Genomic DNA, 20,307 nt, shown 5'->3' with positions numbered 1-20,307 from the left:
GATGGAGGGATGCTGCCCAGTAACTGCACTGTAGCACTCCTCTCCTTGCAGTAAAACCACAAAAATCCAAATCTGGAAACATTATAGTATGGGTAAAACTAAACATAAATTGAAATGAGATGAGGGAGATCCTCACCTGAGCCACTGCTAGATGCATATAGGTCTCAAGGAGATATTACAGCATAGGCCTATCCTCCTTTTCTCCTTCTCACTCTATGACTTGCAGTGTTATCTGTATCTGCTTCATGGCTTGGTTCCCCAAGTAACACGCCCTGGCCACTTATCTTGAAAACAGCTCTGTCCATGGATGGGAAAGTGGGGAAAGTTCATCATGACGGAAGTATTTGGTCATGTGGAAGGCACCTCTTTTGGGGGAAAGCTGCTGTAAGTGGTGACAGAAGAATTAGAGACAGGAAAACCAAAAGGGAAAGAGTGCTGGGATAGAGGGATGACATGGGGAGAAACACAGTTGTCTGCTGACCTAAGACAAGTTGGTGGACTCAGCGGTTAGTGGATTTTGTGGTGTTCAGATAGGAACTGTAGCTATAGCCAGTTTATAACCTGATGTTATTTACAGCAAGTGTTAAAGAATGCAGGGTAAGAACAATGTAAATTTTTATAATTAGTGGTTCCACGAAATGATGTGTTGTCCACCATCAGCTGAGCAACCACAGTTGCTGTCATCTTCTTATTTCACATGTGGGCTTTTCAGGTTTGATTGTAAAACTGTGGTACTAAGTCTGATCCACAGATACAAAAGTGTGAGGATTTTAAGAGTCTTGTTTACATTTATTAAGACTTTATTAATTAAAAAAAAGAGAAAACATTGAGTTGGTCATCCGTATGAAAGAGTGAAGTCAGATAATCTTCCCTCATAAAGCTGACGTGTCAAAAGAGATTTTTACTCCTAAGACAGCTGCATTATAGTGGCCTTGAAATCTGTCCCTTTACCTTCTTTTTGGAGACAGTACACATTGGAACACCCTTGGAGACATGCCTGTAGGTGCCGGCCAGTTTGCTTTGCCTCCATTGCTCTGACCCTGTTGGATTACATGTTTGATTCCTGGGTGGGGGGTTCTACATTTTCCTTCTTTGTAGCAGTAGGTGTCCCAGGGGAGCTCTTAGCTTCAAGGTACTCAACGGCTCCATATGTCACCATAGACAACACAAGCACAGACAATAAAATGTACAGTTTGATGTAGACTTGCAATTTGGTGCTATAACCAAAGGCGATGACAAATCCAAATGATTCCCAGAGACGGTAATTTGCAAAGGCAGCCTCCTTGTGTTTCTCAAATAAAATGCCATAGAGTCCTAGAAGGAAGGAGAGACACAGCTTGTGAAGATTAGGTCTGCAACCATGTATTTCCTGCAAAGGGAATAAGTAGACCACAATGGGGAAGATAGACCCTCCCTCATAAATGTCAGAGAAAGGAAAATATAAGCTTTGTCTTGAAATATTTTTGTGATCCTGTGAATTGCTGTAAGTGAAATAACAGAGCAACAATGACAAAATAGAGAATATCAGAGAAAAAGGGAAAGAAAATGGGAGGAAGGAAGAAAGGATGGGCTCTATTGAAGTGAGATGGCAGGAAGTTTATTTTTCATACTATCAGCCACAAAAAGGAAGGTTCTTGCACTGACGAGTGGATAAGTAAGGAGGAAGAGGAGATGGCCAGCAATGGCCCTTGGCACCGTAGAGCCTCCATGTATAAGAAGGCTGAGAAGGTTATACCAAGTCCTTACAGGCTTTCACAGAACAGACGATTTTGTCTAGGGACAACACCGTCCTTGGGGACCAAGCTGCTCTTTCAGTGTGGGGTAGAAAGGATCAAAGAACCATAGAGACCTCCCTGCTGCCATCCTTCACCACTTTTTGTGGGAACCTGCATGGACCCTGTAGGCACTGTCTACCTGTTCTTCAAACCATTTCTCTCCCCTGCCTAAGAACATGCAGAAACTGTTCACGTAAAATGCATGTCCCTTGTTTTCACCAGAACTTGGCCGCAAGGAGCCCCCAGGTGAGGCTCGCACAGTGTTGCCGATGGTAGTAATGTCTGCTATTCATACTTGCCAAGTTAGGAGAAACAAACTGATCCCAAACACTTAAATCAGAAAGTTGAGGAGAGCGCTACAACTGGGCTCAGATTTAATATGCAGAGGATATCTCGGAGATAGCCAGGTTTTCCAATTTTCAGCTCCTGGATGGGTTGACAAAAAGAATATCCTTGATACATACAGAACCTCTGGGCAGCGACTGGGAAAGTTGCTTGACATAGAGACTTAGTTAAACTGATCATCATCCTAATGCAGTTGTGTTCACTGGGAAGCTCCCACTGAGTTCAGTCAGCTGCACACCCCCACAGCTGGGAGTCAGGGAGGGATTCCCAGCCTCCAGGTCTGACTAGTCGGGCACACAGGGAAGGGGAGCGAGCTTGCTCTCCTCTGGGTGCTGAGCTAGCATCGGTGGTGGTAAAGCAGCAGGAGTTTCCACTGACTCAGCTGTGGTGTGCAGAGAGGGAAGGGAGGGGAGGGATAGCGTGAACCTTGACTCCTCTCATGCGCTTCTCTGTCTAATACCACATCTGTTTGAAATATGCACATTCAGCCAAAAGGCACAGAGGAGTACAAAGTTCTCTAGAAGTCGAGGTAGGCTCAACTAACCCTTTGGTTTTGTTAAGAAGGGGGAGACATCATCTGTATCTAGAAACTTACTGCATCCTGATAGCTGTAAGAGGACATTTACTGAATGTTTCAATTTAGACATGATGGAAAATCTGGACAAGTGCATCACAAGATGTACTTAGTTCATTAAACTGCCTGAGTGTAGTGTAGTGTGAATTATTTGATAATCCTTCATAGTTTTGCCTAATAAATGAACAAGCCCAAGTTGTTCATATAACTTTGCTGGTGTGCCCTGTGTTATCTTCTGGAAAGGGATTAATGAGAAGAGTTTAATATAGGAAGATTTCTGATGCCATAACAATTCTATGTGTAAAGATTCTGGCTTTCAGCTGGTACCTGTTTTCCCTTGCTATTTTGAAGCCTTTTTTTCAATCAAAACAATGGGAGAATTGAGTGAGCATCTAGTCCAAGGTTCAGCTATAGGAAGGGCTGACTTGGCAGGAAAGTTCTCGTTTCCAGGATGCATATGTGGTATTAGCTAGCAGTTACATAGAAGCACAATGGTGTTTTTGCCTCGAACCTAAACATTTGTCCTTATCACAAACACTGTCAAGTGCAGCGTGGTGCAAGTTGCCTGGCTGAAGCTTTAGCAGGACCTGCCAGGCTGGGAGAGTGGAGAGGCTCTTAGGTCTGAATTCTTGCGGCTCACTTCCATGGAAATTATCCTCCCTGTTTACCACTGCCCATTTTCCCACTCCTTCCCCTGGTACTAGTAGGCATGGGTTTATAACAGGACTACTGGAAATTATTTGAATCCAGGTTTACAAACTTTCCAGACTGATTCATATCCTTTCTAAAGAAGCACGTCAGCCTGGAAGGAACTTTATTTTACTGTAGTCTGCCTGATAGCTCTTGTGCTACACAATTGGTATGCCCCAAGTGCAGTTATTGCCGGTGGGGTAAGAATAGCGTCTGTGTTCAGGCTAGATAAGAGAGGGCACTACACACTCTGAAATGAAGCAGCTTTCTTTGGAAATAAATGAGAGTGTCCACACGTGTACACAAACATGTTAGACCTTCATCTCATAAAGCCACTCATCTACTGTGAGCCTATATATCCTCTAGGGGGAACTCCAGTATTAACTATCTACAGCAGGCCAAAGTAAGCCATTTCGATTACCATGGAATGCCTTAAGTATGTGGCACAACGCCATTGTATTTGTTCAGTGGTTAATCTACTGAGGCCCAAGCAGCAGTCATGGGAGCCTGCCAAAGGAAGGACCACAGACCTTAGTCCCCAGTGCTGTTTTAGGGGTCTTATCTCACCTCATAGCCTTTGGAGCTGGGAATATCTCATGTGATGTATATCTGTATAAAACTGATGAAGGGAAGAAGAGATTTAGTCCTAAATGGGCATGTCAAACTGAAGATCCTGGTCTGGGGTGCAGCATTATGGAGTATTGTCACTGCACCTCTCTGATAAGGTTTCATGTCATCACTCGATGTTGCAGTGTGACAATGTGACAAAGCAAACTCTATAATTTTATAACTGGGAGCTGTGGAACAGCTGAAGAAGGTACAGACAAAAAAAAGATACTGTGCAAACGTAAGGAACATCTGTTTTTTTCCCAGGTAACACAAACATGAAATTTTTACAAGTATCACAAGAATCTGGGAATGGAGATGACCCGTTACAGTGCTGTAATAGAGGTCAGTCTTGTCACACAGCTGCTGGGCTCACTTGCCATCCAGTAAGCATGAAGCACTGTCCACCATCTATGCCTCATCTGGGGGCTGGGAACTGCAGCCACTTCCCAGCCACCTTCTCTGACACTTAGGTCCTCTGTAATTACCCCTTTTTTCCTAATGAGGGCATCAGGTCCGTCTTTGTCAGGCATGCAGGGACCTTACAGAGGAGATGTCCTTCTCAAAGGACATGTCAAATATATATAAATCCCTGAAGAGATTGGCCTGAAGAGCCAGGCTGTTTTCAGTGGTGTGAAAAGTGGACAAGAGGCAATGGGCACAAACTGAAACACAGGAGGTTCCCTCTGAACATCAGGGAAAACTTCTCACCATGAGGGTGACTGAACACTGGCACAGGTTGCCCAGGGAGGGTATGGAGTGTCCCTCCCTGGAGATATTCAAAAGCTGACTGGACATGGTCCTGGGTAGCTGGCTCTGCCCGGGTGGCCCTGCTTGTGCAAGGGAGTTGGACCAGGTGATGTCCAGAGGTCCCTTCCAACCTCAACCCGTCTGTGATTCTGAAAGAAGCCAAGTGTCTGAGCGCGAGACTTTCTGGAAAAGAAAGAAGCATGACAAAAGGCAGGTCTTTTATCCCAGTGGGAGACTAAGATATCGCTCTCAAGAGTGTTGGGAAGAAGCCTGATGAGCAGTCAGGAAGACTGTGACTGAAGAAGTAGGAAGTGAATGAACAGCTTTACTTCAGAGAGAGGAAATCCTCACTGATGTTCTCCTTCCATGAACCTGAATAACGCGAGAACTGATTTACAGTTATACCAAAGGCACAAGGCTGTGGGTTGGGATGAAAGAAGATGAGAGGGTGTCCCTCTCAATGTATGTACTAGCTCTCCCCTAAGGGATACGAGCTGGAGCTGCTGGACGGACAGAGAAGAATTCCGGCTGGTCACTTCCTTGTGTGGAGAGGCAGGGACTCTACATGTGCTCGAAAGGAGATCACTGTCAGTGCCGGGCAAAGGACTGTGGTGTTTTCCCTTTGGCTCTCTAGGAGGAACATGACAACTTACCTAGTGGGTGAAATCATCTAAGCTACTGAAGCAACCAGAGGGACCAGAGGGAAGGAGACCAAGACACATAACCTGATGTGGGACCAGATGAGCTAGTTCTGTCACATGCATATCCCTATAGCATCTGCCAAATATGAATTTGAGATAGAGGAAAACAATATTCCTGAAATAAGAGGCAAAGTACAGGAGCAGATGGGAGAGCATTTAACTGTCTTACTGACCCAGGCTATGGCATTGATTTAAAAAGAGTGTGGCTGACAGTCATGAGCAGACTTTACTGCAAGTTATCACAGACTATAGCTCTTTCTTGCCCTCTCCAGCATTTTTTAGTCTGTCTTTAATCTCTATAAGAGAACTTTGTCTAGTTTTGGTTAAGGGATAAGTTTAAATTATCCCTTATGGATTTGTATCAACTCATTATCTGAACTGTCAGTACATAATAATTGCACTGTATCACAAATCAGAAGAACATAGATTATAAGAACAACCGTAATGCATCAGGTAAGCCGTCCAATGGTATGCTTCCAGTAACACACTCCTAGGATAAGAGTGTAAGAAATGAGGCAAGTATATGGTGATGTTTCTGCCTCAATGCCCTCCTGACTCTGACAATCAAAGACATGGGGACTTTCTGAGTTGGAGATTTCCTCTGGACCACCAGGCTTTAATAGCCCCCAAGAACATTCTCCCCTGAAGTGGTGTAATTCCAGCTTAAAAACGTTTACATTTTTGGTAATGAATTCCATACTTTGATTATGCATTGTGTGAAAAGAGCATTTATTTTGATTTCTGTAAAGTCTGCTGCCCGATAACTTTATTTGGTGCCACTAGTTCTGTTATTAAGAGAAACAGTGAATTTCAAATCACGTTCTCCATACTACTAATGACCTTACTGACCGCTTTCCTTACTTATCACTTGTCCAGGCTAAAGTGTTCCAGTTTGCTAATCTTTCTTCAACGGGAAGTATCCCATGACTCTGCTCCTTTTTATTGCCTTATGCCTTATCACATTAGATTATGATTTTTGAAATTGAGCAAATCAGAACTGCATGGATTTACTTGGTTACATAGTGCTGCTCTCTGTGGTTTTCTCCTTCAATTTTTTTCTAATAACTCCTAACAGCCAATTTGCTGCTTCTTTTGTTGCTGAGCTTTGAGTTGATTTTTTATCCAGAGTGCTCTCCTTTATTGCAAAAGACAGACTAAATGTATCATTTTTCTTAGTTTTCTAATTTTCTTTGAAATACTTATACTCCTCCAGAATATTTATTCTGAATATCTGTTACCATCTTCTGCAGTGTTCTTCTCTCTTCATCTTGGAAAAATTTGTTTAATGAGTGTTTTACTTTCTTATTCCCAACTTATGCTTATTTCTTCTACTTTCCAATGAGCTAACGTATTTCTTTTACATGCTGTCTTAAATCCATTATCATTTTTATGCACGTGTTGCTTTATAAATACAAACATGCAGGTTTTTATATCTCAAGAGAATACATTTCATTGTCACCAGGACTTACCATTAGTTTGTGTCTGCCAAATGGCATCAGATAGGCCCCAAAGAGCAGGGAATATGAAAAACACAGCAAGCTGCTTAGGATGAGGTTTCCACAGCAGTAGTGCTATTATGCAGGTGGTGTTTGTAACCGTGGCTGTTGATTTAGAAAGAAAGAAGATAAATATAAATACGATTACAAAACAGGACAGATAGCAGTAGATAACACTTTCAAATTCTTCCCCCAACTACAGCACAAGGCAATCTTAAAATCTTCTTGGTTCATTGAGATTTGTGCTGACTGAGTTGATAACACATGAAATACAAGACAATGCAGTCCTTTGACAGTCTTCAATTAATAATTCTGAGCAGTGTCCTGAGCTGAGAGATCCTAGGCGCTGATACGGCTGTTAGCCCAAAGGACAAGAACTGCCACTGAGCAGGAGAAGGAGCTGCTGAAAGACTTGCAGTCACCATGTGAGGCACCCTTCTGCTCTCATTACCTCGTCCTGAAATGGAGGGTTTCTTTCAGGGCCAGAGGAGACAGTTAAGGATATCTAGAGGGTCTGGTGACATTTTTCTTTCTTTTTAAAAGCGGTTTGTAAATGAGTCACTGATTCCTCCCCCCACAGGTGCACCTTCACAGGCTGAGTACAAAGACTATTAAACAGAAAGGAGAGGTTCAGAGGTCTTGCATTACTAACACTGTAGGTTTTTTATTATTATTATGATATTTATTTTTTTTAATCTAAAATGAGTTTCATAGCATGAGATATAGATCTAGGACAGAAGAATCTCTGAGTTAGTGACTGCAGCATAAAGGACTCTAAATTTCTTCTTCCTTGCCCAGGTTTAAAATTTCCTGTGGAGGAAATGCCTAGAATGTCTAGATGCACATTGACTCAGTCAGTGACATTTCTAACAATACAGGTTACTATGTAGTGGAAGTAAGGTATTAGTATGCTTCAGTATGCTTAGAGGATACAGGGATACAAATGAAATATTTCTTGGTATTTTTCTGCCTCCATTACTCTGTTACTCATTGGAACATTGCTCTCTGGAGAGAGGGATGCTCTTAAATATACAAACCTCTTTTCATGGCAACCTGAAAATTACCGTCCCATACACAAGCCCTCAAGTTACTTTAGCCTGACACACTGGCATGTGACTTTCTTTTATTTTTCTTCCTATAGAACAAGTAGTGAAAAGGACACCAGGCTAACCTTTAAAAATCTTCCTGAAATTCCCAGACCAGTTGCTGAAATTTCCAAGTTTACCATCCCCTGAGACTCAAATCAGCAGCGTATCTCACAAGGTTCTCAGTTGCTTTTGCTCCATAAAGGTTTCGCCCCGGTGGAGAAATCCCTCTTAGGTATAGTGCAGGCCTCAACATTTGTATTGTAAAATCATTTATCACTGGTTGCATTAAGGCTATAAAGCATCAGAGCTGTAGGGCACTTTCTGAGTAGATAGTGCCCTCAATAGCAGGGTGAACTACACCACCAGCAAAGTGATGTAAGGCAATGACCTGAATACAGGGGTTAACTGTGCTGCCTTTCTTCTCATGAATGAAGTTTGGGTCCAGATTGACTTTGGTTTTAACTGATAGCTGACAGAGAGCTCTCCCTTTGTAGTGCATGTAAAGGAGGGAACACTGGATTTCATATATTACATGAGGTAATCAGTCCTTCAAGTGACTTTTACATACCTAATGCAAATAGAAGTTTTCTACCCGTGAACTGAGAGATCTTTCCGAAGAGCAGAGAGCAGAGGGAATTTACAGCCGAAAAGCAGATCATCACATAACCAACGTAATGTATCCCCAGGGCACAGGTCACGTATGTCTGGAAGAGAAGAGGCAGTGGTGTCACATTTTCTTCAGTGAAAACATGCAGCTAAGGTTCAAGGGTCTTAGCCTGAGTATTTGGTAAATAGCCAGCATGGACGAGATCAAAGGAGCACAGCTATAGAGTTTGCTGACAAGTCCCTGGTGTATTGACATAGTTGGCCTTCAGCAGCGATATTCCCAACCCAGTTCCCAGTCAGACTGATGCCATGCAAACAGAGCAGTAACAAGCAGAAGAAATCAGACCACTGCTCGCTATGCAAATAAAACTCCTGGAAGTGGCACTAGGAATTTTCGGCCCTTCCCTTCATAGCCCAAGAGATGAAAATTGGCAGTCAGAACTACGGTCATTACAGAGCAGCTCCCAAGAAATGAAGAGGACCTCACCTATAAAAGCATACGACCAAAGGAGGTGGCCATGGAGTGCCCCTTTCAATCCATTCAAACACAGCAGCAAGTGCACTCTTCCATCTGCTTATATGCAAGGTTAAAAAAAAGCTTAAGTGTCAGATAAGCAGCTCAGGAAGATTGCCCCTTTCTTTGGAGGCTTTCTCGCTGAGTGTCTGGAGAACACACCTGCTTGTGTGCCTAGGTTTGTAGAGAAAGTGGAGGAGCAGAGGTGGTTTTGATCATTTCAATCCATCAGGGTTTTGACCTGTTGCACTAGTGACTGGTGAGGGCTTTCAGCCAGCCATGTTGAGGATTTGCTCTCTTACCGTAAAGGTTGTCAAAATAAAATACGTGATGTGTGTGCTGACTTGCACTTATACAAACTCTAGGGAAACCAGAAGGAAGGAAGATAAAAAAGCTTCGCAGACTTCTGGCTTTTCTCCCAGTTTGTTATTTACAGCAAGCTGAAGAGTTTGAACCTGTAGCTCTCTGCTGTGGCCTCCACTGGTGAGTTAAGCTCTCTACAGCATTCTTTTTGAGGCTGTTCCAAGGGACATATTTACTGCTGGCCTCTCCTGTTTGAAGATGTCACTCAGAGTTCATTCAAGTAGAAGTAAGCAGTAATTTAGCAAACCACCAATCGCCATTGAAAACATCTTCATTTAACAAGTAAATATAGATCAGATGCAATAGTAAGACACAAAGGCACAAAAACCAGTCAGACAGAAATAGATTTACGTTGTCCTCCACACCTTTGTGTAGTCACCAGAAAGAAATCCCTGTTCAAACCCACTGTACATTGTCAGAGGGATTAGAAGACACTGTCTTTTATCTTTAAGATGCTGGAAAGTTGCTAGGAACGTAGACCAAAAGGATGGTGTCTCTAGTATTTCTTTCTCAGTCTCTGCTTGGTCAGATTTGATCTCGTCCAGAAATATAGCAATCAGCAACACAGCTAGCACACCACTAGCTGCAAAAACAAAACAAAAAGTTCATGAAAAACTGAGGAATGTTGGAAGAATGATGGGAAGTCGCTTGCTGCTGTTATTGTTCTGACTTAGTGCTTAGCTCTGTGGGATGTTTTGGCCGATGCCTTTGATTCCGCTTCAGTGTAAAGGCCATTTCTGTGTAAACAAGAAGGCCTGATCTACATTCGCATCTTCTGCATACAGCTGTGCACCTCGCAAATCCCCTCGGCTTAACTGTGACTGGCCTGTCTTGTTGTGACAGCCGCCGGGCCAGCTGCACGGCCACAGAGGGTGATTGCTCACCCTTCCAGGGCAAGCCAGGGGTCGCAGGGATGGGGAGCTGGCCAGAAACAGCTCCCTTGGGAGCTATCAAAAGGCTTTAAATCAACATGAGAGAGGAATATTCACTTCCACTGCCAAGGTTTTCATGGCTAGGGGGGATCTTCCTTCAAACACATGGAAAGGAAAATAAAGGGCTAGAAGTAGAACTGCTGTCTTGGATCCCAGTATATGTTGCTTTTTGCTTGGGTTTTTTTTCCGTCAGCTCGGGGCCATGCTGTGAGTATGGAATATGTGCTATTTTAAAGATGATAGTGAGCAACTCTGAGCAACTTGAAAAAGACGGAAGTTACAGCTTTGAACCTATAATTTCCTAGCAGAAGCAGCACATGAAAGAATACATGGGGTAGTTAATCAGAAAATGATCATGTATGTATCAGTCTAGGTTTGTTACTTGTGGAGTAAATCAATACAGTTTTATTCACGTTATCAAGAAGATAACTGTGTCTCATAATATACATGAGGCAGCCACAGGTACACAACTGCTTCGTTACCGATGCAAGGCATGATTATGTTTCCTCTCTTACTTATGCTGACAAGAATTCCATCCATGGAAACAAGTGGAGTTCAGAGTAAGAGGAGAACCAAGCACCTCTTCCCATCCACACTGCCCTTTTAATGTACTCCCATGTTACTGTGTATGGGCATGCTTTTTTTCTGTGAACTTTTAACGTCCAAATGCATTAGCAGATTTACAGTAAATTGCCTCAATTTTTTATTGCTTATTATTTCTCATCCATGTCTCCTAGAATGAAATTGTATTCTCCAGTGTCCTGGTTCTCCACTGTGGCTGAGCTCTAAACCCTTCATGATGTAAGTCATTGATGGTTCTGCCTGGGTGTTTATTAGTGCTTATGGGCTGATTGCAGGACTTGGGCGAGACCAGGACATCCATGTTTACAGGACAAATATTCTAACAAATATGTCAAATGAATCAAGACCAATTATAGGAAGTAAGTAACTGCATGGCTTTATAGTGGTTGGTATGAACACAAATAAAAACATCCACAGTCCTTGAGAAAACTAAACAACAAAAGACTTATCCATTATTATCTCCACTCAAGCTGGGCAAAATATGTATTCAGCAACCAAATAGAGAAGACATTTAAAAAATGCCTGTGAATGAAATATTTGGCTATTTGGTTTCCCTCAAGGTAGGAAAAGACATATCTTTTATTAAGAGCTTAAAAGAAAAATGAAACCCTACTGATGCGGGGTCAGTAGAGAGCAGGGTTGCATTCATTTTGCATGAGCGAAGCCTAAGGGAGTGCTGTATACATTAGTCATCAAATTTAAATATAAACTTGCGAGCCACACCTGCCTTTAGCAGAAAAGCATCAGCTCCAGCACACTCTGGAAGGGAAGTGGGGGGATATTCTTTGCATTTTCTCACCAATTAGGAATGGAGCTTGGGGAAGGACGGAAGGTTTGCTGCGATGCCCTTGCCGGGTGAGGGCTGGCTCTGACCAGATCACACGCTCTCTGTTTAAGCGTATGACAAATTCTGTGCATCTGTCTCAGCATAGAGAGTACATCTATGTGCAGAGACTGCAAAGATATTTTAACAGAGCTAAGCTGACATATTGCCTTGCCAGATACTTCCCCTTTATCCAGAGAATAACTTGTTTTGAGCCGGATACTTTTTGAACTTTCCTCACTGAACGAATCTTTGCACATCTATTTTTGTCTTTCCAATTTTCGATGGCATCAGCCTTCCCTGCCTTTGATTCCTTTCTAGCCTTATGCAAGGAAGGTCTATAGCAGCTGTAGTTACTAAATGGGAGACATGCCAATTCGCCTAGTGCTTCTCCTTATCTTTGCCTTTCATGCTAAGGTATAATAATTCAAGCATCACAGCTGAGAATTGACTGAAGCTGTAAAATCTCAGCAGGGATCCAAAAAACTCTCCCCAAATGACTGCATGTTCTTGGAGCCGTGGTTCAGGTCCACCTCTAATTACAGTGCAGTTCTTGTGCTAAAACTGTTTTACACGTGGTAGGACACCAGCCAGTTCTGATAGGCATCCCCAGATGACTAGAAGTTCGTGAGTTCAAGTACCACTAGCTGGGCTGCTCTTAGCATCTTGGGCCTCTGCATGCATATATAAATCTGCCCAATGCCATCAGTAACCAGTTCAATATTGCTGATCCTCAAGATAGTGAATTTAAAACTATCTCATGCATAACTGGATAAGCTGCTCTAATCCTCTAATTGCAATGTGGGCATACTTTTGATTCTAGTCTGTAGAGCAACACTGACTTTGGGTGAAACAGTGGGGTCACCAGACTGGGCTTCAGTTTTATTCCAGGTGAAAAGTGTAAAGAATGTCTTGCTCCTTTAGACAAAAATCATACAGCACTGGCACAAAGCATTTGGAACTATTTAGGAAGGAGTTGTTTACAGCTCTCACATATCTTATTTCCTTCTAGCAAATTGGATTGAAGGAAGAAGTTGGAAACTTAATCTGCAGTCATGCTAGGTTTCACAAGTATAGAATCATAGAATCATTTAGGTTGGAAAAGACCTTTAAGATCAATGAGTCCAACTGTCAACCAGTTGTCCACTAAACCATGCCCTGAAGTAGTAGGTTCCCCATCAGTGATACTCATTAAAGATTGTGTAGATTACTTACCAGTGTAGATCCCTAGCAGAGTGTAGATTAAGGAGTTGGAGGGTTCTGCTGGCCCAGTGGTGTTAGTGGTATTAGTCACGCAGTCATATGCGCCACAGCATGCCAGGTTTTCTTCTGAGATTTCCACTAATTCGGTAAGAACCAAAAGAAAGGCAGGTCAGGGAAAAGATCAGATGAGTGAACACTATGTGTGAGCATATGAGAAGGGAACCCAGCACTTGGTGATTGGTCCTGGTTTCAAATCCGTCCTGATTACAGATGTTTAACTTCAGAATCCCAGTTTAACACACAAAAATTTGGTTTAACAGAAACAGTTGCTCAAGACAGAACACTGAATTCATGGTTATGTGAAGACATGGACTAAAGCCAGAGGCTGAAATCTGAATGCAAGCTTAATTTACAGTATTTAAAGTTCCAGTGTGTATCTGTACCTCTTAATCATAATACCCCACCAGACAGCTCCCTCAGTTTACACCACCACTGAACTGATGGACCTCAGTTCTTACAGCCAGAGCATGTTATCCCTCTCCATATAATTTCTGTGTATGTTATAGGAATGGAAACCACCTCAAGACATCTTTTTGTTTTATAAATTTGTATTACAATTACCCACTAATGTGGTCTTCCAAGAAAACAGCTTTTCCTGGCTTTGATACTTTATTACTGGCTTTATTACTCTTTGAGAACTGACTTGAAACTAGAACAGTTTGGCAGGGTTTGGAGTAAGACCTTTGCTTTGTTCAATCCCATCAGTGTTGTGTTGGGCATGTGTCAAAGCCACACACATGCATGACACACATGCACCTTGTGTGTCACCACAACACCGTGCCCACTTCCTCCAGCACCCTTTCGGTAAAGAAAAAATACTAACCCAAAGCGTGAGCCTGAATAAGTTGTATAGTGGGGAGGGATGATCAAAAAACAGTACAATTATTTCAATGCTTTCACTGCAGAATTTGTCACTGGTCCAAGCATAATAAAGGGCAATACAGTGTAACTTGGCTGAGTCCTTAAACAGAACTTGATCTGTAATTTTTCAATTAGGGTTATTGTGTAACTACTTTTAGTGTGTTTTTCCCCATTGCTTCTAATCAAAGCTGCTGCAATGAGAATCAGCTGTTTAACTAGCTTCATAAACAACTTTAGGTTCAACATCAGATAAAACTTAATAACATAAAGAAAATCATTACCTTATTATAGCCAGTGGCTACAGCTACACAGTTTTGAATAAACACACGCTCAGCAAAATTACCATATGCAAAAGGTGAGTCACACTAGTAAAGTGTGGAAATGTGTAAAACAAGTTTTTTATCTGTCCATGCATCATCTGAAGATGAAGATGCACATGCAATTAGTGATATGGAAGCTGCAAGGCAAGGTTTGCTCTGTTCCTCTGGAAATAAAGCTGCAATATTGATGAGTGAGAAAGGATGATTCTTGTAATTTACATTGATTACTGCCTTCTGTTGTAGTATTACCTCATGGTGTAGCCTGCCTTGCTGTGTCTGGATGCAATGATGCAGGCAGTATGTCAAGTGTACGTATGTGTCTGAATTTTATGCATTTTGATTCTGCAGATACATACCATATCTTTCCAACTGCTCAGTGAAATTACACATTTTAAGTATATGAAAAATATGGGTGGATAACTTTCCTGCACTGTCAGAGGAGAGGAAAAGAAGGGAGTGAGTGGACATCCTTACCCCCTTGCCCCCCAAGAAGCTCCCTCTAGATTAAAGCTGAGTCTCACTGAGAAGGCACAGTTGGGAAGCTTATGGTATGGCTGCTCATGACTCCTGTGAAGATATTCAAGGCCTTTGGCTTTGAGAGCTGTTCACAGCACACCTCCCAGGAACACAGCATTTTCTGAAATCTAATGTAATTGATAAAAAAATAAGTAAAAGGGTTTCTTTAGAATTGAGAGGAATATCATCAGATGTAAAGCTAGGAGGGGATTTACAAGACCAAAAAAAAAAAAAAAAGGAGTATTTTAATCCTCTTATTAATATGATGTGTGCTGTGAGGCAGAGGAGAGTAACATGGTCACAGTCTGCTGCAGACCCCACAGCTGTACCACAGCCCCTACCCTGCAAGTGAAATCAGAACAGGCAGTCCCTCCCTAGACATCGTGTGGCTCAGTGATCAGGTCAGCAGGGCTCTGGTGCACTTGATACAGTCCTTCAGCATTCCGCTTTGATGGTGTTTCATCTATAGTTGCTTGGGTTTAAAGGAAGCATGATCCTCCGTAAGTATCACACCTTGTGACAACTACTTTGCCATAAACCCAAGGATTCAAAGAGTAAAACCTGATGCCAGCTCCCTGTCATTCAGTTTTAACCTAATACCTATTTGAATACCCTCCAGAGGACATACTGCTTAACTGAGCCAGGGAAGAGAGGTAACTTCTTGATATTCATAGTAGCAGCGTATATGGAAAGCTCTTTCCATGTCCATCCCGTTCTGACTTTGACAGGATGGGGAATGCAGGGGAGACTGCAACGATGATGCACTGTAGCACTTTGAATCTCTAAAGTGGCTTCCAAGTATTAATTTCTCTTCACAACTTTAAAGCTTACATCAATTGCAAACATGGGAAATGAGGGCAGTGCTTTTGAGTGATTTCTTCAAGCTACATCGGCATCTGCTCTCTGAGCCTGAAATACAGCAGAGGAGCCCTGGCATGCAGACTCCTGCCAACAGCTACTTCAATTTCTTCTTGACAATTCTGTAAAGGACTCGTTTTCAGCAAGCATCAGCGTCAGCTTGACTAACCTTGAATGTTTAACAGCAAATTAATCCAATACTACAAGCTTTGTGAAAAGGCTGCTTCAGTGTTTCGCCTTTTGTTTTAATCCACTTTAAATGGAAGTCAGACATGAAAGACTGTCACTGCCAGCAGCCTATCTATGCTTTATAACACAGGGGTAGAACTCAAAAGGAATTCAATTGACATCTATTTTTGAGCTAGTTGTCTGGACTCTCTTTATAGCTGATGAAGAGTTGATAGAAAATAGACACTTCAGAGAGCAATTTAGCCCATCTATTTCAGACATCTACCTTCAGATAAGCTCACTCACATCTGAAGTGCCTGTTTCCACTGACTATGAAGGCAATTGAGTGTCACCAGCTTAGCTCCAGAAATCTACCTTTTAACTACCTAGAACTAGCTGGTGTTTATAGAAAGAAACAAGAAGATTTAAAAATACATTTTACCTTTGGTGGAAGCTTGGCTAAATATCAAGGATGAGATAAGATTTCCCCAGATGCCGGAGGACTGAAATATCAGAAAGAAGACCCCAAAGTATTGGTTGATAATGTCTTTCCCATTTTTCTCTGCTTTCTCAGCATATGAATTGCCAGCAATGGTGAGGTAAGTGCATTTGGCAGACCATAGTGGTGCTCCTCCTAAGCCCAGGATCACAGAGGTAGGGATTAGTGTGTACCTGCCAAAGAACACTTTATTTAGCATAGTTATTATCCATTAGCATAATAATCATTTGCCCAAAGATCCAGAGGCAAAAATAGACATCAAAGAAATAGATTCATCCTTTGTGTGATTCAGTGATTCTGTTACACGGAACCAAGAAAGGGACAGTCTCATGAAGTTTAGGATGTGCAAGCACTCCCAGCTGTGCCCAGGGGCTAGGCCTAGGCTGTGCTCATGTGCCTTATCCTCTTGTAACTGAGAATTAAATTGCACCTGCCCTTCGGAAGATGAATCACAACAACTTTCCTCCACAGAGTTGCGTCCCCTGTCACTGGAGAGCAGCAGTTGTTCATCCACCTCCAAAAGGGTAAGGCAGGAGCTGGCCTCCTCCTGTGGTCCTCTGTTCCCAGAGCCACTGGCTGGAAGAGAGCCTTCCCTTCAAACTTTTCAAAAATAGTCCTAAAAGTAATTTGGATTTTAAATGAAACTTCTGATTTTTAATTTTTTTTCTGAAGGGAAATCTCTGCTACGCACATGAGTTAGAGAAGCAGCTTCAGGTGGGCAGATGGATACATTCATTCTGCCTCTCACCTCTCTGCTTCATTTGCTACTGGATTTATTTATCCCTGTTTCTTGCAGGTAACACCTTTTGCATCCAACTCTCAAATCCGCAACACAGAGGTAGAGTAGGAATTGAGAAGAAAAAGAACTTTGTCCTTACTGATTTTGTTCAAACACAATAGGCAGGGATAAAGCATTTAAATTGTACCAGCTAGCGTAGAAGTTCCCTAAGGAGAACACGATGTAGCAGCACATAGAACCCGCGATGGTCCACTTGCAGCCCAGCTTCTTGATGAGGATAGGAGGGAGGAACATGGATGATAAGATGAGCGCAGCATAGAGAACGCTTAGGGAAGCAACGCCTAGGCCTTCTTCTGAGTGGAGACTGCTCTGCATGGACAAAAACAGTGGCTGAGACAAATTTTATCACAGGCATATGTTACTATGGTGTATAGAGAGTGGCTTTAGGCAGAAATAGAGAGACAGAGAAGCTGGGGCTGGGTATTACTGTCTCCTTTCCCCAAAGCAGCCTGATTATGGATTTACAGTTTTCCTCACAATGATAGCCCATTTGTGAAAATATGATGCAAAACCAGGTGAGGATTGCTCAGATTCAAAGCTTTGGTAAGTCAGACTTTAGATTATTTAATAGAATTCATTTGAGTTTCTCTTTGAAAGCAAGCTGAATGAAGGATAACCTCTTTTCCTGGCCTTCAGTTTTTGTCTCAGGCAGGAATATCCTCAGATCTGCATTGGAAGGGCTGACTTAGCAACAGTGGAATATTCTTTGCTTTAAACTACAGGTCTGATAATTTTTAAATTCTTCAGAGGCCAAGGTCCAAATATCCTAATATGCTCACAGCAGCCCTTTGTAGTTGGAAGTAACTGATTCACCCACATTTTCACAAGGGAGGCAAAACTTTTTACTGATCTAACCAGGTTTTATATTTTTATGCTCAGAACAGTTGTCCTCTCATCTTGATACTGTGAAAGTTGCAATGAGAACATAGAGATGCTGCTTATCAACATTTTCCTGTTTGTTTTCATTAGAAGCTGATGCAAACCAGTATGATTTTGGAAGGGAGGACGGATGCTTGTGGGGTAGCACTGGCGAGCACTGGAGGAGATCGAGGCTGCTGGTAGCCACACTGGACACTTCCAAGCCCTGCGGTGGCTGCGTGGTCCGGCCGTGCAGGACCATGGTGGCAGCCGTGCAGCACCCTTGGAGAGAAGGAATAATGAGGACAGTGAGGTGAGGAGGTTCTCTGTCGAGCAGTGTCAACATGTTTGAGACTCAGAATGGTTGTTTTGTAAACAGGCAAAGCGGCTTCCTGATCACAGAGGTCTTATTTCTGAAACACCACATGCCTGGTTTTGTCAGGTACAGCTTCCAAAAATTAGAAGCCAGGCCTCCAAAATCGTATGATTAGCTTAATTGTTACTGGTTGGGGTTTTCTGGGGGGAAAAGGGGATGTTGAAATAAATGATGAAAATTTTTCAAGCTTCTCCTGCAGTCTACAATACAATAAAATAGCCTCCTTTTGATTGCGTCTCAGCACGTTCTCTTTAACCACCAAGACAAAATGGAGAGAGAAAAGGGCTACTTTGTGAATCAGCACTAATCCCTCCCGCAGCGTTAGGGGAGGCTTTATGTTCCGGCACTTAACCTGAGCATGCATGGTTTCAGATGGTGGGGCTGACTCACGGCTTCTTGGGTTTATTTTCCCCTACCTTGTTAGTCTGCACAGGTCATAACATCTCCATCCATTTTTGGGACTGTTTTTGCAGAACTTCCCTGAACTTGGAATTTGACGGTGTCAGCAAACAGAAACTGCTCAAGGAGAGGAGAAGACAGATGTACAGAGCTAGCAGGGACCTCTTTCTGAAATGAGGTCAACCCCTTGTTATTGCAAACAAGTGCATCATGTTATGTATTAAGCTTCACCTTTAAAGCATACAGATTCCCACACCAGTGGCAAAATACAACCTGATTGATCAGGGTCATCTTTTAATATCCTGGCTAAAGTTGCTCATGGGTGGCTTATATCCATTTATTTGTCATTAGACCAGCAGAGTCTTCTAGTCTGAGAAGTTCCTCCTTGGGTTTATCTACTCTGAAGTATTCACAGACAGCAACAGTAACCCTCAGTCTTTTATTTCGGCTATGTTAAACAAGCGAGCACTGAAGGTATCCTGAGTGTTCGAGTCATTCTAGAAAACCATTTCTGCTAGTGTGTTTTAAAATGGTAATGCCAATACAAGCCACAGCTGCCCTTGATTTAAAATTATATTTTTTATTATTATATCATGATGCCAGGAATTATTGTACTGTTTTATACTTAAATTATTTAACGGATTGGGCATACATTTTTATTATTTTACATTGCTGTATAATAATAATAAAATTATAGCAATTTAGAAATATTCAAACCAAATCCTTTCTAGAAATGGAATTTGTTTTCCATTTTGCAATATCTTCTTTTGAGAAAAATCTCAGGCAAATATAGTTTTCATTCAAACAACTTTTATGCACCTAAAGAAGTAGTCTGACACAAGTATTCAAACTATTTGAGAAGTATTAGAATAAAATATTTAGTAAATGCTATGGATCTGGGTGGGGAATACTAACCTGCACTAAGCTGATGTCCTAACCCACTTCATAAAAAACACTGAGCATGCCTTCCTCACAGAAACTGTGGAAAGACTGGTGGGTTTCACACTACTAGCTGGCCTGATGTCCTTAGAGGCCAACTGTCCTGCCAACCAGTGCGAGATGGTCCACTTACCTGTAGATTCTGGAGTCCTCCATAAGCAGTGAAGAGAAGTAAAAATCCAAAAGAAATGACCAAAACATTCTTAAGATTCCTTTCCATGTTGATTCATACGAAACAAAAGGTCTGAGATGGGTAGAGCTGATCCAATTATTCCAGGGGATGCTTTGAGTTGGAGAAAACCAGCTTATGTTTTGTTGGAAAAGGTCACTTCTCACTGTATTTGTAGAGGAAAGAGTTGTTAATTATTTGAGGATTGGCCAGTGAACTTTACTTGTACAGATACTGAAAACTCCTTACAGAGTTGTTACTCATTCACCTGTTATGACTGAGGCAATAACAAGTGCTCCCAAAGGACATCTGTCAGGTTTTATTACATAGGTACATAAGTCACTTGCAACACTTGGACTGAATTAAGTATTGCAGTCGTAAATTATATGGCTCTGTCCTATCACTAGCATGGAAGAAAAAAATTGCAAGTGGTGAAA

General features: G+C 42.1%; 1 protein-coding gene across 2 annotated transcripts; it reads right to left on the bottom strand.

Annotated features, from left to right (window-relative positions):
* Positions 1-934: 934 nt before the first annotated feature.
* UNC93A (unc-93 homolog A) lies at positions 935-19,921 on the bottom strand. Of its 2 annotated transcripts, XM_075042086.1 has the most exons (8): positions 19,835-19,921; positions 17,257-17,438; positions 16,274-16,503; positions 13,057-13,186; positions 9,874-10,087; positions 8,594-8,729; positions 6,911-7,042; positions 935-1,314 (listed from the first exon to the last, which is right to left on the bottom strand). In XM_075042086.1, the coding sequence occupies exons 1-8, from the start codon at positions 19,919-19,921 to the stop codon at positions 1,049-1,051; spliced, it is 1,377 nt and encodes a 458-aa protein (XP_074898187.1). In that variant the 3' UTR covers positions 935-1,048. The 2 variants fall into 2 exon arrangements, with proteins under 2 accessions (XP_074898187.1, XP_074898188.1); XM_075042087.1 differs by lacking the exon at positions 13,057-13,186 and having other exon boundaries at positions 9,874-10,091.
* Positions 19,922-20,307: the final 386 nt, after the last annotated feature.

Source organism: Buteo buteo, chromosome 12 (assembly GCF_964188355.1).
Source record: "Buteo buteo chromosome 12, bButBut1.hap1.1, whole genome shotgun sequence".
NCBI classification, from domain to species: domain Eukaryota; kingdom Metazoa; phylum Chordata; class Aves; order Accipitriformes; family Accipitridae; genus Buteo; species Buteo buteo.
The sequence above is the reverse complement of the archived record's forward strand: the minus strand, read 5'-3'. Positions and strand labels throughout refer to the sequence as shown.